The 21110-nt window shown below is 38.9% G+C and overlaps 1 protein-coding gene across 7 annotated transcripts in view; it reads left to right on the top strand.

Moving 5' to 3' along the window:
- Nucleotides 1-21110, top strand: part of SCEL (sciellin) — a 463522-nt gene that overhangs the window by 302289 nt on the left and 140123 nt on the right. For 4 of the 7 annotated variants that reach the window (XM_069205234.1, XM_069205232.1, XM_069205230.1 and 1 more), the window contains 3 exons: nucleotides 11008-11073; nucleotides 15091-15132; nucleotides 18356-18415. In XM_069205234.1, the coding sequence (XP_069061335.1) occupies nucleotides 11008-11073; nucleotides 15091-15132; nucleotides 18356-18415 (168 nt within the window). The remainder of the gene's footprint in view (nucleotides 1-11007; nucleotides 11074-15090; nucleotides 15133-18355; nucleotides 18416-21110) is intronic. The other 3 variants (XM_069205233.1, XM_069205231.1, XM_069205229.1) reach the window with 1 other exon arrangement.

The raw sequence follows: 21110 nt of genomic DNA, 5'->3' as shown, positions 1-21110 counted from the left end.
TTTTACCCACACAGCACCCTGCTCTAGGGGTTACCTAGGGCACACATTAGGGGTGACCTATGTATAGAAAAAGGGGAGTTCTAGGCTTGGCAAGTACCTTTAAATGCCAAGTCGAAGTGGCAGTGAAACTGCACACACAGGCCTTGCAATGGCAGGCCTGAGACAAGGTTAAGGGGCTACTGACGTGGGTGGCACAACCAGTGCGGCAGGCCCACTAGTAGCATTTAATCTACCTGCCCTAGGCACATGTAGTGCACTCTACCAGGGACTTACAAGTAAATTAAATAGTCAATCATGGATAAACCAATCAGTAGTACAATTTACACAGAGAGCATATGCACTTTAGCACTGGTTAGCAGTGGTAAAGTGCCCAGAGGTCAAAAGCCAACAACAACAGGTCAGACAAAATAGGAGGAAGGAGGCAAGAAGTTTGGGGATGTCCCTGTCAAAAAGCCAGGTCCAACAAGGTGCTATTTTTCTCACATCTGAAATTCCGATCTTTGAAAGGTCGGATTTTATCAGTTGCTATCAATATTAGTCCATTAAACTGGCTTCATGTAATGAGGACCTTAGAGTAGATGGCTCGTACATACATATACAGAGCAGATTTCCAGCCAGAATGCTTCAGCCATTCCTCGTCATTTAATCATAAGGATTTACCATTGGTTCTTTTGGGTGTCCTTAAAGGATTTACTTGGCAAAAGAGGGTCACATCTTCCTCCCTTTCTGGTGGCTTTTTCACACATTTTATGGACTTTCCGTATCAACCCTTATCCCTTCTTTATCTCTGTGTTTCATTTTTATTCCCTTGTAGGCTGCGCCCAATGCTTTTTTTACTGATGTTGCTTCTGCGTTATAAACTGCATAGCAAGCATTCGTAAAGCCAATAGCTTTCCAAGGTGGATCTTAAATTGCATGTAGATACAATGTAACAGTCACGTAAAAGTGTTATTTTGTATGCTTCCAAGATGGAGGGCACATTATTCTAGACACAAGTTGCAGGCCATCTCATAGTGTTACTTTCTATAGCTCAAAGATTGCTGTTATTTGGTGTTAAGATGAAAGATGATGGACCGCCTCCAATTATAGATGGAGGGATGCTTCTATTGAATTTGCCAGTGCTTGGAACCCAGATATACAAACATTCGCAAAGCCAATAGTGAAGGCAAACAAACATTGCAAAGAGCAAAGTATTGCCTTTAGTAATGTTTGTATAACCTACGTTGCTTCATCTGTGGCCGTTTAAATTCTGTAAATGTATGACATTACTAACTGTTATTTTATGTTTCTAAAAGCCAAACATCTACTAGTGACATAGAAGAAACAAAACCTACGGGGACAAACCAGAAGAAGTGAGTTCATTAGTGTGTTTTCCTTACCATCTGGTCTATAGGGAGCACATAGAGGCAATTGCAGTGCTTAGATCCTACTTCTTTAGCATATCTTGCTTTATTTGAAGCTATAGGCTAATCATTGGCTGTGTTTGTTACACATATGCTTTACATTTGCTTTTTGAGTTTTAAAGAGATTGATAGAAAGTTTCTCCTTACGTGTATCTTTGCATTTTATTCGAAAGGTTTCATAGTGCATATAATTTAGGACTGTCTTCAGCGCATTATACGTTCTATGTATGATTTGAAAGTATGGATGACCTCCATGCACAGACAAAAGGAGGAATAACGTCATCATATGATAAATGCAAGAAAACTATATATTGGATAAAATACAGACAAGGATAGGCCATCTGTTACTTATGAACCAAACTGGTCTCTAAAATTGATCCACTCTGAAATAACTATACCTCGGAGCACGAGTCTCCTAATTTTGTTAATATTTGATGTGAAACTGACAATGTCAGTGAAAATATGGGTTCAGTATCAAACTTTGGTCTAAAAGGGAAACGTTGGTCATAGGCATAGCCTATTTCATAAAAAGTTGTTAGAAAAACTACTATGATCATTAAGTTTTATTGTAGTTTTAACCAACAGTGTCTGTAAAACTTGACTTAGGAGCAACATTAAAGTCACAACTCATTATAAAAGATAGGGCTTAAGAGTTCTTATCTGGGCACTCTTAATAAAAATCCTTGATTCATGTGTTGGGCTCCGATAAAATGAGCTGCTGAATGTCTGAATGTCAAGGGAAGAATGACACTATATTTCGCTCCGATTTGTCTCCCTTTTATGATGACATATCTTTGGATACGTCCTTTTTTGTGGTCTTGTTAATTTGCGCATTCATCTTTTTGTTATTAGAGATCAAGATCTTGGCACTTTCATTGACATCGGAAGTGCAGCAGGGAAATGCAGTAAGAGGTAACACTTTCATACAGGTGTTCGACTTTGGTGCTTGCTCCTTTTTACAAGAATTACATAAATAGCCTTGCCTATGTCACATAATTTTAGCAGAGCAGCTAGCTGAATTTTTGGTTCTCATTGCACGTTTTCACTGTCTAAGTATAACTCATTACTGCTGCCATGCATAAATATTTCAATCTTCTTAAAAATGCTTGTCCACATAGTCCTGTGGTTGCTACATTTATGTTCATCATCGGTCCATGGAAGTCCTTTTTTGTGGTCTTCTTAACCTTCACATTCATCTTTTTGTTATTAGAGATCAAGATCTTGGCACTTTCATTGACATTAGAAGTGCTGGAGGGAAACACAGCAAGAGGTAACACTTTCAGAATAGTGTTCAACTCTGGCGCTTGCTTCTTTCTTCAAGGATGACATACGTAGCCTTGCCTATGTCACATAATTTCAGCAGAGCAGCTGGGTGAATTTTTGGTTCTCATTGCACGTTTTTACTGTCTAATTTTAACTCATTACTGCTGACAAGCATAAATATTCAAATTTTACTAACATGCTTGTCCACATAGTCTTGTGGTTTCAACATTTATGTTCATTATCGGTCCATGAAAGCACGTCTTCAGATTTAATGTCTGATACCAACAGGTTTTGTCTCACTTTGAGAAAGTGACTTCTATACTTTCTTATTCTTTCTACTTCTGTGCATAAAACAGTCATGCAAGCTTCTCTACAAAGAAACGACCAACTAGAGTCATCCTGGCATGACGTAGAATTTTGATAATTAATATATTTTCAACCTCTCAATGTCAGTAACTCTCAAACTAACATTGATGCCTACCTGTGATGTAACTGTGTTGCAGCAGGCATTGTGAATAAGAAATTCAGTATTATGCAATGAGAAAAGGTGGTTAGTAACAAAGGACATGATATACAACAAGGCGTTTAGGTAGCACTCAAATACTTACCAATCTACTCTTCAGTCCTATTTTTCAAGATTTTGTGAAAAATTATAATGACTAATATGATACTCTTATAAAGAGAACACCCTCTGAATTAATATTTTCTATTGGAGATGAAGTAAAATAAGTGTTCTTAAATGGGCACAAGTCTGTAATTCCTATTTTCATTGAAAACTACCATAGCTCATTTTGCTTCCCTTGATAACCTCAGAAACAAAACCTGGCAAACATCATAAGGTCACCTCTCAGTATAAGCCCCTTAGTAGTGTTATTTCTTCAATAGTGAATAATTCAACTATGTTACTGCACATTTTTTACTTTGTTTGATTTTTTACTAGACTAGTGTTGAAAGATACATGTCTTGGAATTATCAAGGAGTATTTTGGGAGTTCCCTAATATGAAAAATCTCCAGAGAGGAGCCAAACAATATCTCTAGATTTTGGTCTTTATCCAAATGAGAATAGTGAGTTCTCACTGCTTACATTGTATTTTCAAGTTAAATAATACTAAACCCATCAATGCATCTGATTAGGTTTAGTGTTCTCTGCTGACAGGTCTCTGGTGCTCATTCCGAATGGCCTAAAATGTTTGGCCTCAGTTGAAATCCCTGTTACAATGGTGGTGTAAGTATGCAGTGTGCAAAATATATCAACCAGGCAATAACTTGGTTTGGTTGCATATCTTGTTAAATTTAGGCAGGTCGATCCTTCCAGATTTCAAAAGGGTAAAATGGCCAGCAATTATCTGAACATGTAGAGTTTGATGTGGTAAACACAAGAATACACATCTTATTCATTGTAACTTTTAATAAGTGCTATTTTTCTCATAGTTCAAATTCTAACCCTTGAAAGGTTGGATTTTATCAGTTGCTATCAATATTGATCCATTAACTGGCTTCATGTCATGAGGACCTCAGAGTAGTTAGCTGTACATACACACACAGAGTAGATTTCCAGCCAGAATACTTCAGCCATTCCCCATCATTTAGTCATAAGGATTTACCATTCGTTCTTTTTGGTGTCCTTATAGGATTTTACTTGGCAAAAGAGAGTCACATATTTGTTACTTACTGGTGGCTTTTTCACCCATTTTATGGACTTTCCATATCATCCCTATCCCTTCTTTATCTCTATGCTTCATTTTCGTTCCCTGGTAGGCTGCGCCCAATGCTTGTTTTACTGACTGTGTTTATGCATTTTAAATTACATAGCAAGCATTGATAAAGCCAATATCTTTCCAAGGTGAATCTTAAGTTTCATGTAGATACAATGTAACAGTCCCCTCAGAGTGTTATTTTGTATGCTTCCAAGATGGAGATCATTTTATTCTAGTCAGAAGATGATGGCCATCCTGTAGTGTTATTTTATATAGCTCGAAGATGGGTGTTATTTGGTGTCAAGATGCAACATGATGGACCACTTGAATTATAGATGGAGTGATTCTTCCATTGAATTTGCTAGTGCTTGGAACCCACATATATAAACATTCACAAAGCCAATAGTGTAAGCAAACAAGCATTGGAAAGAGCAAAGTATTGCCTTTAGTAATGTTTGTATAACCTACGTTGCTTCATCTGTGGGAATTTAAATTCTGTAAATTTATAGCATTACTGTCATTGTACTTCTAAAAGCCAAACATCTGATAATGACTTAGAAGCAACAAAACCTACGGGAACAAACCAGAAGATGTGAGTTCATTAGTGCGTTTTCCATACCATCTGGTCTATAGGGAGCACATAGAGACAATTGCATTGTTTTGAACCTACTTCTACAGCATATCTTGCTTTATTTATTTGAAGCTGTAGGCTAATCATTGGTTGTGTTGCTACAGATATGGTTTAGATTTGCCTTTTGAGTTTTAAAGAGTTTGATGGAAATGGTATCCTTATGTGTAACTTTGCATTCTAACCTTTTTAATAGTACATAGAATTTGTGAATGTCTTCAGCACATTATACTTTCGATTCATGACTTGAAAGTATGGATGACTTCGATTTACGGGCAAAAGGAGTAAGACCATCTTCATATGATAAAAAGCAAAACACAATAGAATGCATAAAATAAAAACAATGAGAGACCAACTATTACCTATGACCACACTATTCTCCTAAATATATCCTCTCTCTGAAATAACTACACCCCAGTGCTAGAGTCTCCTTATTTTTTTCACCATTTGGTGGGAAAAAGACAATTGCAGTGAAAATGTGGATCAGCATGAAATGCTGGTCTGAAAGGAAAACGTTGGTCATAGGCCTAGCCTATTTCATAGACATTTGTTAGCAAAGTACTCTGATCTTGAAGTTCTAAATTAGCCTTAACCTACAGTCTCTGCAAAACTTGAGTTAATAGCAACATTAAACTCACAGCTCATTATCCAAGAGAGGGCTTGAGAGCTCTCATCTGGGTGCTTTTTATAGAAATCTTTGATTTACGTGGTGGGCTGAGATAAAATGAATTGCCAAATTGCAAGCAAAAAATGACAGTGACCTGTAGTAGTTGCAATCCCATATTTGCACTAGAGATGCCTAAAAATACTGGATGAGAAAGTATGCAAATATAGGACTCTCATAATAATGCCTTAATCAGCTCTTAAGTTAAAACACTTAGTTGAACAGCTCTAACAGGCAGTACAGGTAGACAAACAGGAGGAATGAATATTCCACAATCAATATTGGGCTTGTAAGTCTCTGTATTTAGTCTGTTACTTTTCTAGAATATTTTCTATATCATAACGTTTCAAAATATGCTTTTAATATCCACCTTTGCAGAAACCCTTACTCACATACATTTCAAGTTTGGCTGCCTAACTACCTAGTTTTTTCTTGTTCTGTGTTTGTCTGAAATGCTGTTTGCCATGTATGGCATCCCAGCCAGGATATTAATCAATATGAAAAGGTATATAATTATTTAGTGTATATGAAGTTATTTATGAAGTTGGATTGACCTGGTAGCATGTGCATTACAATTCCTCGATCTGACTGGCAGAATATCAGTAGTTAGAAAAATTATCACAAATGACTTCATGGATATGTAGTAGGATTCATAAATAGTCTTTTAGAAGCTGTGCTGGGCAAGGCACAGAGTATATTAGATCCTCTTTCATATTGACATGTTGACTATCTGGCTTGAAGTTCTCCAAAGGGCTCAGGTTGACCTAAGAAGTTATGTATCACATCAATTTCCTGGCCAAGCTTGGCATAGGAAAGCAATGCTGAAATCACCTATAGGCCCAACAAGAGGTAGGTCCTTGATCCCTGCTTTATTCAGCACAGCCATGCTTGCTTCTTTGTGGTTTCTTTCTAAGATCATATTTACGATGCTAATGAAAACTGACAGCAGCAACCTCCAGTGGCATAATGGAAAAGGGACTTAGGGCCTTTACCGTAAGCCTTCTTTTAGTTGGAGGTAATCCTGATTTCTCAGTCACCGTTTTGCCACATTCAGCATTGTAATTATCAGTAGCTGAGGGTTAGAACTGGAGTAGCCAATGCCATGACTTAACTGTAGTAAGTTAAAATAGGAGTAGCCAATGACATGACTAGACTGAAGTAAGCCAGGTTCCTTTCCTCAGGTCATTTAAGAACTAACTGAGAAAATTAATGAAGGTTTGCATTTTATCACACTCAAAAGGTACAGCACGAGTTCCACACTAGAAGCCACTATTGATGCTTGTTATTTAAAGCAATAAAGCAGCTTGTACTACACTCATTTGCATAATACACACAACACATCTGTAGAATATTTACAATATCCATATTTTCTTTTTATTATTTTCTTCTTTCTATAATGACATACCTTTGGATGAGTAATTGTCCTTATGGTCTTGTTAATCTGCACATTCCTCATTTTGTTATTCAAGATCAAGATCTTGACACTTTTATTGACATCAGATGTTCAGCAGGGAACTACAGCAGCTTTCAGGCTAGTGTTCATCTCTGGTGCATGCTCAATATTTTTCAATGTTGAAATTGATGGCCATGCCTATGCCAGATAATTTCAGCAGAGCATGTAAGTGTTTTTTTGGTGGTCATTGCACCTATTTGCTGTCTTATTGTAACTCACTATTTCTGCAAAACATAGTTATTCAATTCTTCATAAAATGCTTGTACACCTAGTCCTGTGGTTTGTACATCTATGTGCTGCATCTATGCATAGAAGCACATTTTACCATTTGGCGTTTAAAGTCAATAGTTTTTTCACACTTTGCGAAAGTGACTTCTGTACTTTTCTAATGCTTTGTAGCACTACGCGTAGAACATACCTATCAATGTCAGCATGTTTGTAACTAACATTGAGGCATACCTGTGATGTAATTGTCTTGCAGCTAGCCTTGTGAATAAGACAAACAGTTTTGTGCATTGAGAAAACGACAGCATAGAACAGATTGCCTATTCTATACAATAAGCCAGTTTAAGTAGTTTAGCATTTAGAAATACAATCTTCACCAATATTTATCAATAGTTTGTCAACGATATTAATGAAGACATCTTACTCTTAGAAAGAGATCACCTTATATAATGCTACATTCTAATATAGATGAAGTAAACTCGTACTGCATAGAACATAGCAGGTGTTCAAGATCTGATTGCAAAACGCTATCAATAAAGTTGGCGCTCATGAGAGTGTTTGAATCGGAGTTACCAGCTAAAATTTATTATCTAACATTGTGCCTAATTAGAGCAGTTCAATGTATGCACCTTAGATTCAGGCGTCTTAAGAGTGAAAGCGTAACCTTGCTAGGGCTGTTTTCCTTTTTGTAGTGGCAGCTTGAGGAGATAGTAACATCTCACACAAAGTGAAGAGGATACTAGTAACTAACAGAGAGCTAAGGAGGTGGTAGAATCTAGTGAAAGTACAGTGAAATCCTAGTAACATGTACAGACGGGGGGGATACTAGTTGTCAGTAGAACACTAGAGGAGAAGCTGCTAAAAGGATTAATGATTATAGAAAATGCTAAAAGACAGTAGAAACCAGAGGGGATGGAGGTGGCCAGTGGAAGCTTAAGGAGATGCAAGTAACCACTAGAGGCTGTAGGAAATACTTGTAGCCATTAGAACATGTTAATAAAGAGTAATCGATAGTTTCTACGGATTGGAGGGGATGCTAATGACTAGCTGACACTCAAGGAGATGCTATTAACCAGTGGAGACTGGAATAGATGCTAGTAGTCATTAAAGAACAAAAGAGATGCTAGTTATCCAGAAAAGACTGGATGAGATGTTAGGAGCCACTAGAAGACTGGAGGAGATTCTACTTGCTACTAGTGAGTGCTGTAGGTTCTAGTAGGCAGTAGAAATCGGAGGAGATGCTAATAGCAAGTAAACACACAAAGAGATGCTAGTATCTAGTATACACTGGAGGAGATGCTAGTAGCAAGTAGAGGCTGGAGGAGGTGCTATTAGGCTGTAAAGGGTGGTAGGCGATATTGATAGCCTGTAGAAGCTCATAGAGATGCTTGCAAGCAGTAGAGAGTGGAGAAGATGCTACCAGCCAGTAGAGAGTAAAGGAGATGCTAGTAGACAGTCGAGACTGAAGATGCTGGTAGCCAGTAGAAGCTCAGAGATGCTAGTAGCCAATAGCGCCTTGAGAAAATGCAAGTAATCAGTAGAGCCTAGAGGAGATGTGAGTAACTAGTTTAGCTTGAAGGAGGTGCTAGTAGCCAGTAGAGACTGAGGGAGAAGCTAACAGGCAGTATAATAATGGCATAAATGCTAGCAACTAGCAGAAAGGACTTCATATGATCACAGAAGAACAGGAAAGCCACAGGCCGCTCAGTAATGCTCAAAAAGAGCATGTTCATCCCATTTTTGTGAGTAGCATAAAGTCTATAGGTGAGGTTCATACAATCTCAATTCACACTGTAAAGTTAGTTTGTATGCCTACATAGATGGACACCGTTTAAAACAGTAATGGTTGCTGTTGGCCTTCTTCAGGGGCTTTAGTCCCCTAATGAGAGTTCCTTCATGAATAAATATGCCCCTTTTCTACAAGAAACTAGAAAGCATAAAGACCAGTGAGTAAAGACCAGTGAGCCCTCCCGCCCACTCCTATGGCTTTTTCTTCAACTCTACCAGAGGTGACCACTGATATTGTGTCAAGGGAGATAGAGACAGGTCTGCCTCCCAGTGGCTCCCTCTGGCTTGCCTTAGTACCTCTTGAAGAGGAAACCATGACTTCCAACTCTCATTTGTGCACGTATTCCTCTCAGCCTCACTCATTGGCTGACTGTTATCTTCTATTTCAAGATTTCCATTACTCTCTCTCCCATCCATTCATTTCCACTCCTGTTTACCACCAATGCCAGACAGACATCTACAGACATTTAACCACAATGTATTTTCCACTGTTACCATTATCATATTTCTAAATACTGAGCATATTTTAACAAGGTCAGTATTTGATTGTTTAGCATGATTAAAAGATGCTCACCTGTAATTATTGGACATCTTCAATAGATGTGGTGTGTGATTGTTAAATATCTTTCAGCGGTGAAGGTCTGTGATACCCATTTAGTTCCTAAAGTGATACTATGCAACAGTTCAACCTACGCCTCAGACAGCCATTGTTCACCGAGGCACTAAACACATTAGACAAGTCTTCTTATGCATGAAAGTGCATAACACAGCAACAAGTATGCTGTTGAGGAATCTATGCCCACTAACAGTACAAACCCATTACACATGTTACTGCACAAAGAATTAAGAGATAGCATAAGCTGTTCACTTGCATTATCACAAAAGCAACACAGTACTACAGCCATCTAGATGACAGTGGGATGCCTCCCAACAGTTTAACCCTAGTGAACCCACCAGGCAATGGACAATGATTCACCTCCATAGAATGACAGGTAATGTGATTTTCTATAGTTATTGGGCATTCAGACACAACACGTACGCTGCAAATTCAGACACACATGGACCAGCCATTAAAACCACAGAAGTCACCACTAACTGACACAACAAATAAGCTGATTGTTACTCAGACTGCATGAAGACACCTGAATACTGTGATTCCAGTCAGTGCAAAAGTCATTGCTGAGATGTGGAGAGCACAATGAAGGAAAGCAAATTGTGGAAATGCTGTAAATAAAGTATTAGAATGTGATGCTGTTAGGAGTTGTCTAACCATGTTCTTTTAGGCAAGATTGATTGAGGCTATCTGCAATGACTATAATTATGCCTTTTGTAGACCTTGCATATTTAGATCACATTTACCTACATCTACCCTATTTACCCTGTCTTATGATTCATCAAATGATTGGATGAAAGCTCAGCTAATTACTGATTTAGGACTTGATTTAGATCTTGGAGGGCAGATTACTGTGTCACAATGGTGATGAATACCCAGTCCCCGACATCTAAATTCCATAGAATGTGATGGAATTTAGATTTCGAGGGATGGGATATCTGTCACTGATGTGATTGAGTAACCCATCCGCCAAGATCCGAATCTCCCTTAGTCATCAACTGTTATGCTCGACACACTCTTCCAGTAGGGCATTCCCTGCAGGTGGGTATAGTAAGACCCTTTACCCCTCTACATGGGCCCTCTCTGTTCCTGGAGATCACTAAATGTTTAAGACCACTGTTCAGCCTAATGCCTCCACTCTTTGCAACCTCTGTTCCGAGCCAGCAAGATCCTAAGTGTTAATGACCAATTTATGCCATGTTGGTTGCAACTGTCGCATGTCAGGCTAATTTTCAATATTGATGAGAATAACGTCCATGTGTTTCTTTTCAGTGTTAGAGATCAAAATGTTGGGGATCTCATTGACAGTGAAAGTGCTGCTATGAAAAGCAACAAGAGGTAATCTTCAATAATATTGTTTTTAATAATAATCTCTTTTTATCCAGCGGGCATTAGTAAGACATTGCTTGCAGCTCTAAGAAACTCTCTAAACATTGGAAAAATTCATTTTGCCAGCTTCAGAAGAGAAGGAGATTTCTGGGATACACATTCGTGACCTATAGATCACCCCCTGTTTCAGCAGCAAACGTTCAACTCACTTTGCTGTCCTGCTGCCTTTGCCAATTATTTCTTAGCATTGGCTCTAGTTTCCTCTTATTCTATACTAGCACTCCACTTATTGCACTCATTTGAAGTCAAACGCCTCATTGATCCTTGAGTTTTGACTACACTTTCCTATAAGTCTTAAAGTCTCTGCTCCAGCTGCTACAGAGATCAACTCTTAAACGGTATTGTTCTCACTCTCCCACTGACACTTGGACCCTGCTTGCCCGCACATTTCAATGCCAGACTACTACCACTTGTCCGAGGACTTTCAAAATATTCTTCACAGAATGTTTAAGATGGAAAATATAAGCTATACACGGGCCATTGCAGGGTGATTCCATTCCAGAGTCTATGGAGAAATCACAAAGAAATAATTAAAATATAAGGAAAAACGGGCACATTTAATTGTTCAGCAGAAGCATATAACATTCTGGCTACATAAAAGAATGTATCAGAAAAATATTTTTCAACCTTTTTACGGACAAAAATATACTCGGAATGTTCGCAAAACCGTCAACAACTGCTTGTTGAAATATACATCTAGTCCAAATTACAGAGGACAGTTTCACAGCACAACTGCACGACTACCAATACTGTTTTGTGTTAAACTGAACATCAGTTGTGTACAAAACTTGCAGAATCCATCTAAGTGAGAAATGTGATTTTCCGATGCAACAAAATTCATCAGTGAAACTTTGCACTACTTGGTATCAGACTTGAAACTGACCTTATGGCCCTCATTGACATCATAGGAAACCAAGTGTATCTCTCGGAGAACTACACATGTAAAATACAGACTCAACCACTTTCAAACCAACAATAACATTTAAATTTGCTGTCACATCACATACGTTCGACCCTCACAAAAAATGTAAATTCCAAATCCCTCATTTTTGAAAGCCTTGAACAATTAAGGACACCCAGGCTAATATTTAAGCTATAATTTCATTATGTAGTATCCCCTGCTCAGGAAGACATGAACCTCCTTCTGTTGGAAATTCCTCTTTCACTCAGTAAGCTGGTCTATTCTCTACTGAGCATCCTATTTCAACTGAGTTGGATTCAATGGCTTTAGCAAGTGTGTGTGTGTGTGTGTGTGTGTGTGTGTTTTTGTGCGTGTCGGTGTGTATGTGTGTGTGTGTGTTTTCGTGCGTGTGGGTGTGTGTGTGTGTTCATCAGCCTAATTTATGTCCTCTGTCATGCAGTGTTACTGGTCCGTAATGAAATATTACAATGTTCTGGTAGAATTTTTATATTAATACAGTCAGCTGCCTTGATTGTTCTGAAAGTTCCACAGAATAAGTAGTTACTACTCGAAATTTAGGATATGAATTACCAGCTTTATGCTTTATCTGAGTCACTTATAGCTCAACAAATATGTTAAGCCTAGAAAACATTTCCTGGAGACTGATCAAAACTTCATCATCTGGGTGGTGCTTGACCCTGGTCCATGTGCAAGAGTCCACCTACTTGTGTTTACTTTGTGATCCTAGAATTTAAAATTGTAATTTCATTTCAAAGTCCTCCATTTCAAACACAACTGCAAATCTGAGTATCCTAAAAAAAGCCGTTGTAATGCCCCTGCCCCCTTGCTTATATTCACATTTTAAGTTGTGCTGAGGCTCTTGCAATATCAACACTCTAGAAGTTCTCAGAATAAAATATAAAAAGGCCATAAGGGTGGACAGAATCATCTCAAACACTTCCCCACATCACGAGCATGGTCTCATTGCCTTTGAAAAGTCTCACTATTCCCAATCTTCCATCTGAAAACATTGGCTCTTTAGAAAATTAATGTTAGCAGCAAACGTTCTGGTAATGTCATCCTTATTTGCAAAGACTACCACAGGTGACCCTGTAAGATACCATTTTTGTGAGCCCTGTTCCAAAACAAACTCATTTCCCGAAGTGTAGTTTGTACATCTGAAGCGTAAACAAGGCAATATTGTTTGGCAAACAACACACTCCATTTTACTATGCATGCATCAGGGATTGTAGAATGCACCTCCAAGCCATGCTTTAAAGTATTACCAGTACTAACCTAATCCAAGGAAAACACTCACTGAAGATCACCTCCTCTTAGCTTCTTTGTTCCAGCGCTGTTATCTGTGCTATGTTGCTAAGTAATTACATTGTTAAAGTCAGGCTAATGCCTGTGGCAGCATAAAACCCAGCTTCCCAGACAAACACCTAGAATTTGATCAAAGGCAGCATTGGCATCTCTTTCTGTATTTGATGTTCATCTGCATGGCTGGATAGTAGTACCATGAGCACCAAAGGCACCGCAGAATTCCAAAACAATCAGCTCGATTAACAAAGACCTAGTTTGAAAAGTTGGACGTGTACTAACTCATTTTGTCTCCTTTGTGTCAAGTAGATGTCTTACTTTTAAGGGATTTACATAAAATACTAGGAACACTCCTTGAAATCTTCTTTCTTGAAGTTCCCCAGCTTTGCAAATTTTACTAATGCATATTTTGAAAAGTCTACATTTGTAGATCATGTGGTTATAAGCATTTATACACATAACATTTGTTAACATTTCTTAATATATAAGAAATATGCTTTCTCCAAAGGAGGAACCCCTTCCACATACCACTTTTAATTATATAGCTATTATGTGTTAACTTCAGTGGGATGATATTTTTGTAGACATTATTGATGAAACTAAATTATTGCCAGACAGTATTTAGATCACCATAATCTGGTACCATAAATTGAGACCACTACCTATGTAACATCCCCTCTTCATCTTGGGATAGTTGACTTACTAAGAATAGTTGACTTACGTTTGCCTACTCTTCTCTACTGTTTAAGAAGACCTAATACTTTGCTAAAACACTCTTATTGTTATATTGATATGTTCAATACATTTATTCTCATGGATAAGAGTGCTAATGCAGTTTGCATGTTCATATGAATGCCTGTGGTTTATTAATGGAAACAGGCTCTCTGGCTGGACCAATTACGATAACTTTCAATCCAGTTCATTATGCCCACTCGATTATAGGACAGGTTTTCCAACAAGTAGCGTGTAAGCTACTGGTAGCTCTCCAGCTACCCTTAAGTAGCTCTCCTGTTTTTCAGCCTTATTGAAACCTAGTAAAAGTGTTTGCTTGGTTACACTGATATATGTATCCCAAACTTTAAAAGTGTATATTCGAGATGTAAATGTGTATATTTTTAGTACTCATAAGCTGTTTGGAGGAAATAGGTTGAATTTCCAAAATAATATTTAAACCTATTAATTGAGCGATTCATTGCAGCTATGTCTGTTATGTATTACCAATGGAGAGGCATTCCCCATTGCCAACATCTTTTTTTAATTGCTACTCGTAACAGTGCCTAATGAATGAGGTGATCACTGATAATTAGCTTGTGTATGGCAGTCACTAACATAATTTTGTCTGTTATGGCCATTATTACAAACACTAATAACTGTAATAGTAGCTTGTGATGATTTTCATTGAACAGAGGTAGTTCTTATTACAGAAAATGTTGGAGACCTCTGTTATAGACCTAACAAGAATGCAAGATTAGGGCAGCTCATAGCAAGACTATTGGCCAGATCACATAAATACCACTGCTGTTGGTTATTCTGTGATTTGCCTCCAGTCACAAGCAATTTTGCAGTGGCATTTACACTAATGCTGATTGCAGAAATTACATTTTACACTAACAAAAACAACAACAACATTTCACATCATCCTGCACCCACAAGGGCACAAATACACACTATTATAATACCTTGCCAGAAAATTGGGAATACTTCTACAAGTTAATGAAACATACTGTTAATTTGTTCCCTAGCAGCATTGAGGTGACAAGCACAACAGGAATCAATAAGAAGGGGTAAGTTTGCAAAAGTGTTTTTTCTTCTTTATGTTTGATCAGCTCAGGTCAGGGCCTTAAAATGTTATGGAAAGATTGGTGTCAGCTACTTAAACTGAGGACCAGGTCATTGCAGGTTCACACCTTTTCTTTAGAAAGCAGAAACTGAGAGATATTGATTCTAGTATGTACTTTAGAAAATATATAGGACTATAGAAGTGTAATGGGGATGTTTTCACCACTGAGTTCTGAGTGACATCAAATAGACAATGCACATGTAACAGATGGGATAGGGGTGTCCAGTGTTGGTCCACTCAGACAGGATCCATGCCAGTTTTATAAATTATCAACGAACAATCTAAATGAGAACCCTCTACATAGACAATGGCTATCCTGTTCATCTGACATGAACCTGGCCTCTGTGAACCAATAGTTGTATGTGCGGAGTGAAGTGCAGTAAACCTATACTTGCTTATATATACTTATTTTCACAAACTGTTGGTAATTGGTATTCTGCTGATTATATTTTTGGCACAATATGTGAAGCTCATTATTCTACTAATATTCCAGATCAAGTTGGATTTCCTGGCTGCACTTAAGGTTAAGGCAATGTTTCCCAGTCTTTTTCTCATTGAAGAATCCTCAAATGTTATTTTACATACTGAGGATCTCCTACCTATGAAAGCATTTACAGGCCAGAAAAACTTTATAGCAGGGAGCACAAATAAGTTACTGCTGCATTATTGTAAAGAAAATGCATTTGTAGATATCTGCTCTACGGCTACAAAATTGCGAGCACTTGGAAAGTGTACTAAACAATACTCATACAATCACTCCCACAAAAATAACTTATTTCGTAGTATCACTATTGCTGTGATCTGTGAAAGTGCATCAACTACCCAAGATTGAACTGCAGGCCTGATCATCACTATTAAATAAAGGAAAGGAACCTTTTCTAACAGTCTGACAGCAGAGAGCTCAAAGTAAGACCAGTAAAGCAGCGAATCCTGGGAAGCAGTCTCTACGCAAAAGGGATTCTTGGAACTTGACTTGCCGGTATGAAAACTAAATCCAGGAAGGGTTTTAACCATGCTTCTGTTTTTTGACTTGTGGCATAGGCCTAAGTTTTTTGTCCCCACCGGTGAGTCTCCTCCTTAACAATATCAAGTGTACACAAACACAATAGAACTAAATTCTAACCTTAAATGTGAACAAAAACCAAGAGGCAATCAGTAGCACAAGGAGAATACTCAAATATGGGTTTGAAAGGAGAGTTGTGCTGACTAGGGATATATGAACAATGCATCTTCTGCTCCAGCTCCTCATTCCAGGTTTCTTCATTCACCAGCCTATGTTTACCTCCACTATACATCCTTATGTGTTTCCTGGCTGAACTGGAAGTGGCTTGTGTGAATTCGAGCCAGTACTAATTGTTTTTTGTCCTGTATCGTTTTAGAGTATTTTAAGTAGCAGAGCAATCCTCATGGAAGCAGAGATCTGTATAAAAGGAAGTGGTGTTGTAAACCAGGGAACAATAGAACGGACAAAAAATAGTGGATTTCTGGGTTTACATTTGCCAGACGGAGAGGCAGGGGTCATCAACCAGTTAGGTGACTAAGGAACATCCTCAATAAATGCATACAATGTGTATGTTCTTGGTTCGCAGGTATGTGGCAGGTTAGACTGGAGCTGGATTTGAAAAAGGCTATTCGTGAAAAGTAATTTTTTCTATCCTTTATTGCTTTCATTATCTGGGGGACAACATGAGCAATCCATTATGTGTATATTTTCTTTGTTTCTTTTCTTCCTAAAATTGTCACCTCTTAGAATAGATCCGTGATGGTACTTCCTAAAGGTGCGGTAAGGCATCAGGTTTAGGATGTACCCACAAGGCAACAAACATGCTTGCACCGTAAAGGTGCAATAGGGAAAGGCGGTCCTGGTCATTTAAAAAAAAGTTGTAATTTTCTCTCAATCTTTTTATAACGATATTTCAGTTAGATCCTATGGTACATACTATATATGATGAACTACCGCAGGTCCTGTCGTACATATACATACATACATATATACATACTCTAGCTTGGGTAAAATCCATCCTTCAATTGCCTCCTCTAGAATTCAGCACACACAAAAATGTAAATGCACAACTTCATAATGAATATACACACTATCTCATACTACATGCCACTGGCGACCAACAAAAATTAAAAGTGGTGGGCGGATGTAGGGAGCACAGAGGGACCATAGGGGTCGTATAATAATAAAAGAATTTAAAGAACACTTATCTTGTGCTGCCAGCTGCCTTGCACTTCTCTGCTTCCTGGTCCCAGCAGGCCCTGCGACTGCATCCGATACTCCATGTGCAATCCCCGCACTGCACTCATGCTATTACCAAGCATGAGAGCAGTGCAAGGATTGGCCTGAGCAGGCTATTTTACCGCTCACTCAGGCACAGGGAGTATGTGCTGTTTCTCCAACTCGCTGTTCAATACAGCTGGGTTGGACCAACCTAACTGTGTATGTCTGTTTGGCCGGCCGAGAACGTCTGGCCAAACTGACTTGCACACTTTAGTGCACACCACTACGCCACTCCTCCTCCCCCTTCCAAGGCCGAGCCCCGCCCCTCCCTGCACACACTGGCTCAGCCAGCAGCTGAAAAATAAAACAATAATAAAATATTGTTTTATTTTTCAGCTGCTGGCTTTGAGCCAATGGGGTGCCGTTGCGGAGGAGCTGCTCCTTCTATATACATTACAAATACATGCCTCACTGCAGAGAAGGGTCTGCGCATGAACACACAAGCACGTGCATGGGCAGCACAAATGCACATATATAAACACATAATCATATTTATGTCAAGTGAAACCCATCTCACCTGAGAGCAACGTTGGTTTGTATTTAGAGCAGGAATGATACTCTGTGAAAACATGATGGGAATCCCACCCGCCGTCTTACATGTGCCATAGGGAAAAATGCACCTGTAATATGGTAGACGGAACACGCACCACTTTTGCGAGTATCTTGTTCGCCATGCTCTAAATAAGGCCTTTACTTTCTAATGAGTTTATGGCGTAATTAAATTGTTATCTAGATACAAACACAGTTATTTTTTTAATCTTTTTGTGCTTCTGCACATTTGATATGAAATATGTGGGGCAGTATTAAGAAATGCAGTATCTCATAATTTTTCTTCCTGCTATTTCCTAGTGAACCTTACAACTGCCATGTTTTAAAATCACAGGGGTCAAGACCTTGGCAAGCTCATTGAAATAGGAAATGCCACAGGGAGCAGCAGCAGAAGGTAAGGCCTTTTCCAATGCTCTTTATCTCTGGCACTTTGGGGATTAATATGGCATGCAGATTTCGACTTGAGTCAAAGTTTCTACGCTTTTTTGGCTTCTCAACACAGCCCTAGGCGACCCACTGGCTGTTACTAGCTTCAAGGGATAGCTAGCAGTTTCTGAATCCCACACACCATCTGTCTGGTCCCCTTGCCTTGGGCTTCTGATCTGTCCCTTTCCACGTCTTTTAAGGTATTCCGATTTATTCCAGTGCCAGGCGCTTCTCTGGCAGTGCCAACAGCATTTTTATTTTGCCAGCTACAGCAATCAGTCCCTGTTGCGAAGATGCACGCTGGAATATACATGAACCCACAGTTAACTGTTTCCTCTTCTTTCATTAGCTGTCTTTATGCATGTGCCCGTTTAAAAAAAAGCTCACTTGAATGTACAGGCCCTTAAGAAAATAATTATTTCCTGAATATAGCGCTCAGCTTTACTAAATGTCTAAAACTTTCCTGAATGTCTAAAACTTTCCTGCTGGAACAATTTCTTCTTCTTTTTGCATAGTTTCCTATAATTCTCTTGTGTGCTGTAGGACACAATTTGACAGCACTATGTGCGTGGTGGCAAAGCCACTCATTCACTTTGTCAAGAAGGTTGTGCTCTGATGTAAAGTTTGAGTTTTCAACTACAGTTGTTTTGTAAAATAAAATATGAATTCCACTTCATCATTGTTTTTTTTCGTAATGGCACTTGTTTGCTCAAATGTGACATGTTTAGAAATCAGAAGGGGAAAGAAATGTAGCCTAACCAACCCCTGCTTCACTTTTCTACACAGGATTCATTGTTACACGATGTCATAACCTTATGAATGAGAAGAATGGGACCCTATGTCCGAGAGCCCTTCGCATTTGCAAAGGCACTACTGAGCAATTCAGCTGCTTTTGTGGAGCTAAACAATTAATTTACAATGTACACATGGTCAATGTGATGCACTATTGCGCAGTGCACACATTTGCAAGTTCTTCTGAGCAACAAGAGAAATGAGCATCAAATAGTCATCAGTGTCCCAATGAGACTGGCTCAGTTAGGCTTTCAAGTATCTCATTGCTGTCTCCTGTGTACACTTTCCTTTGGGAAACTTCCCTCCTATTTTCTGAGAGTAGCTTTTGTAATCTCAACTAGTTACTCTCAACAGTCGTGGCCAGGGCCGGCTTTAGGGCGGTGTGTTCTGAACTTTGGCGGGCAGGGGAGCTGTATTTTGAAATAACTTATGGTTTTTAAAGCACCTGTTGCAGAGTTCGTTGTGAGTCCAGCAGTTTTCAGGCAGCAATGAGAATGTGAATAATATTTTTGCTGCAGAGAGAGATCGGAGCTTTGGCTAGTTGCAGTTTGGCTCGTTGAGTACAGGGTTGAAATGCCTCCTGCAAAGAACGCATACCATGCAGATCACAGAAATTGATTTTATGTGGATAGCTAAGTTCAGTGGTTCCCAAACTTTTGACTTCTGTGGACCTGCACTTTATCATTGCTGGAACCCGGGGATCCCCACTGAATCGCTACTGGAATCGGGAGACCCCCAACTGAGCCATTACTGGTAACCAGGGACCTAGACATATACACTGTTAATGATTTGAACTGCAAAGCAATACGCAAAAAATACATCAACAAGAATACCATGAAATACTTACAAAAATAACACATTTTATTTAATTTGCAAACGATAAAAAATGACATTTATAATGAAGGTTGGAGCTTTTCTAAATTCAACTGAAGCCACACTTTGTCCATACAATATTCTGTCTGATGCACCTGCCCTGCTCCCAAAAATCAATTTGAGGATACTAATTTTATTTTTAGCATCCAATTTAAATTTCCTTGACATTTACGGTACACTTTAAAATGTTCAATTGTACATTTAGCCACTTTATTTATATATTTTATTAATCTGTTAATATTAGTGAATTTTCTAAGCAGTCATGGACCTCCTGAGGAGGATTTGGGGACCCCAGAGGGACCCCAGACCACAGCTTGGGAACCACTAGCTTAGTGAATTATTGATTGTCATAGAGATCCTTTCGTTACACCAGTTCCTAGGTTACAATCATTATACAGAACAGTGGCTTCTAAACCGGCACCAAAAAGCTGCATGCAAACTGCATAATATATGTTAAGACTTTATGTTTTTCCCTCGGTCTTTCATTATCTATTCCTGATGCTGCTAAAAAGGGCTCCTTTGGGTAGATATACATTCTTATTAGTAAAGCCAAACCTAACTAGTGATTTAAAGAAATGAAATGGGGCTATTGAGAGATTAGTGGAACTGTTGAGGGTGATCATGAGGGAAGCCGTGGAGGAAGTCATTGGTGGGTAGGGGGCGCCAAAAGCGATTGATATACTGGGCTCCACCAATGCTAAAGCCGGCACTGGTTGCAGCTCACTTAGGCAGGGGGGTGATGGATCTTTCCCAGATCACATTTAACTTCTCCTGCCTCATTGGTTTTATTCATCTAAGAACAGATGCTAGGAGCACAACAATGGATACTACAATGATTAGCATGTAGTTGGTTTGGATATATTTGGGATATTAGTGAACATATGAATGGGGGGGGCGGTCTTGAAGCTTGTATGAAACACCCATTTTTTCGTCTGTTCCACTTGCAGTTCCCTGGGGTTCACTACATCAGCTTGTTTGGTGCATATTTGAGAGGCCCT

This window comes from Pleurodeles waltl, chromosome 8 (assembly GCF_031143425.1).
Source record: "Pleurodeles waltl isolate 20211129_DDA chromosome 8, aPleWal1.hap1.20221129, whole genome shotgun sequence".
In the NCBI taxonomy this organism is placed as follows: domain Eukaryota; kingdom Metazoa; phylum Chordata; class Amphibia; order Caudata; family Salamandridae; genus Pleurodeles; species Pleurodeles waltl.
Note: the sequence above shows the minus strand (reverse complement) of the source record. Positions and strands in the feature narration are given on the sequence as shown.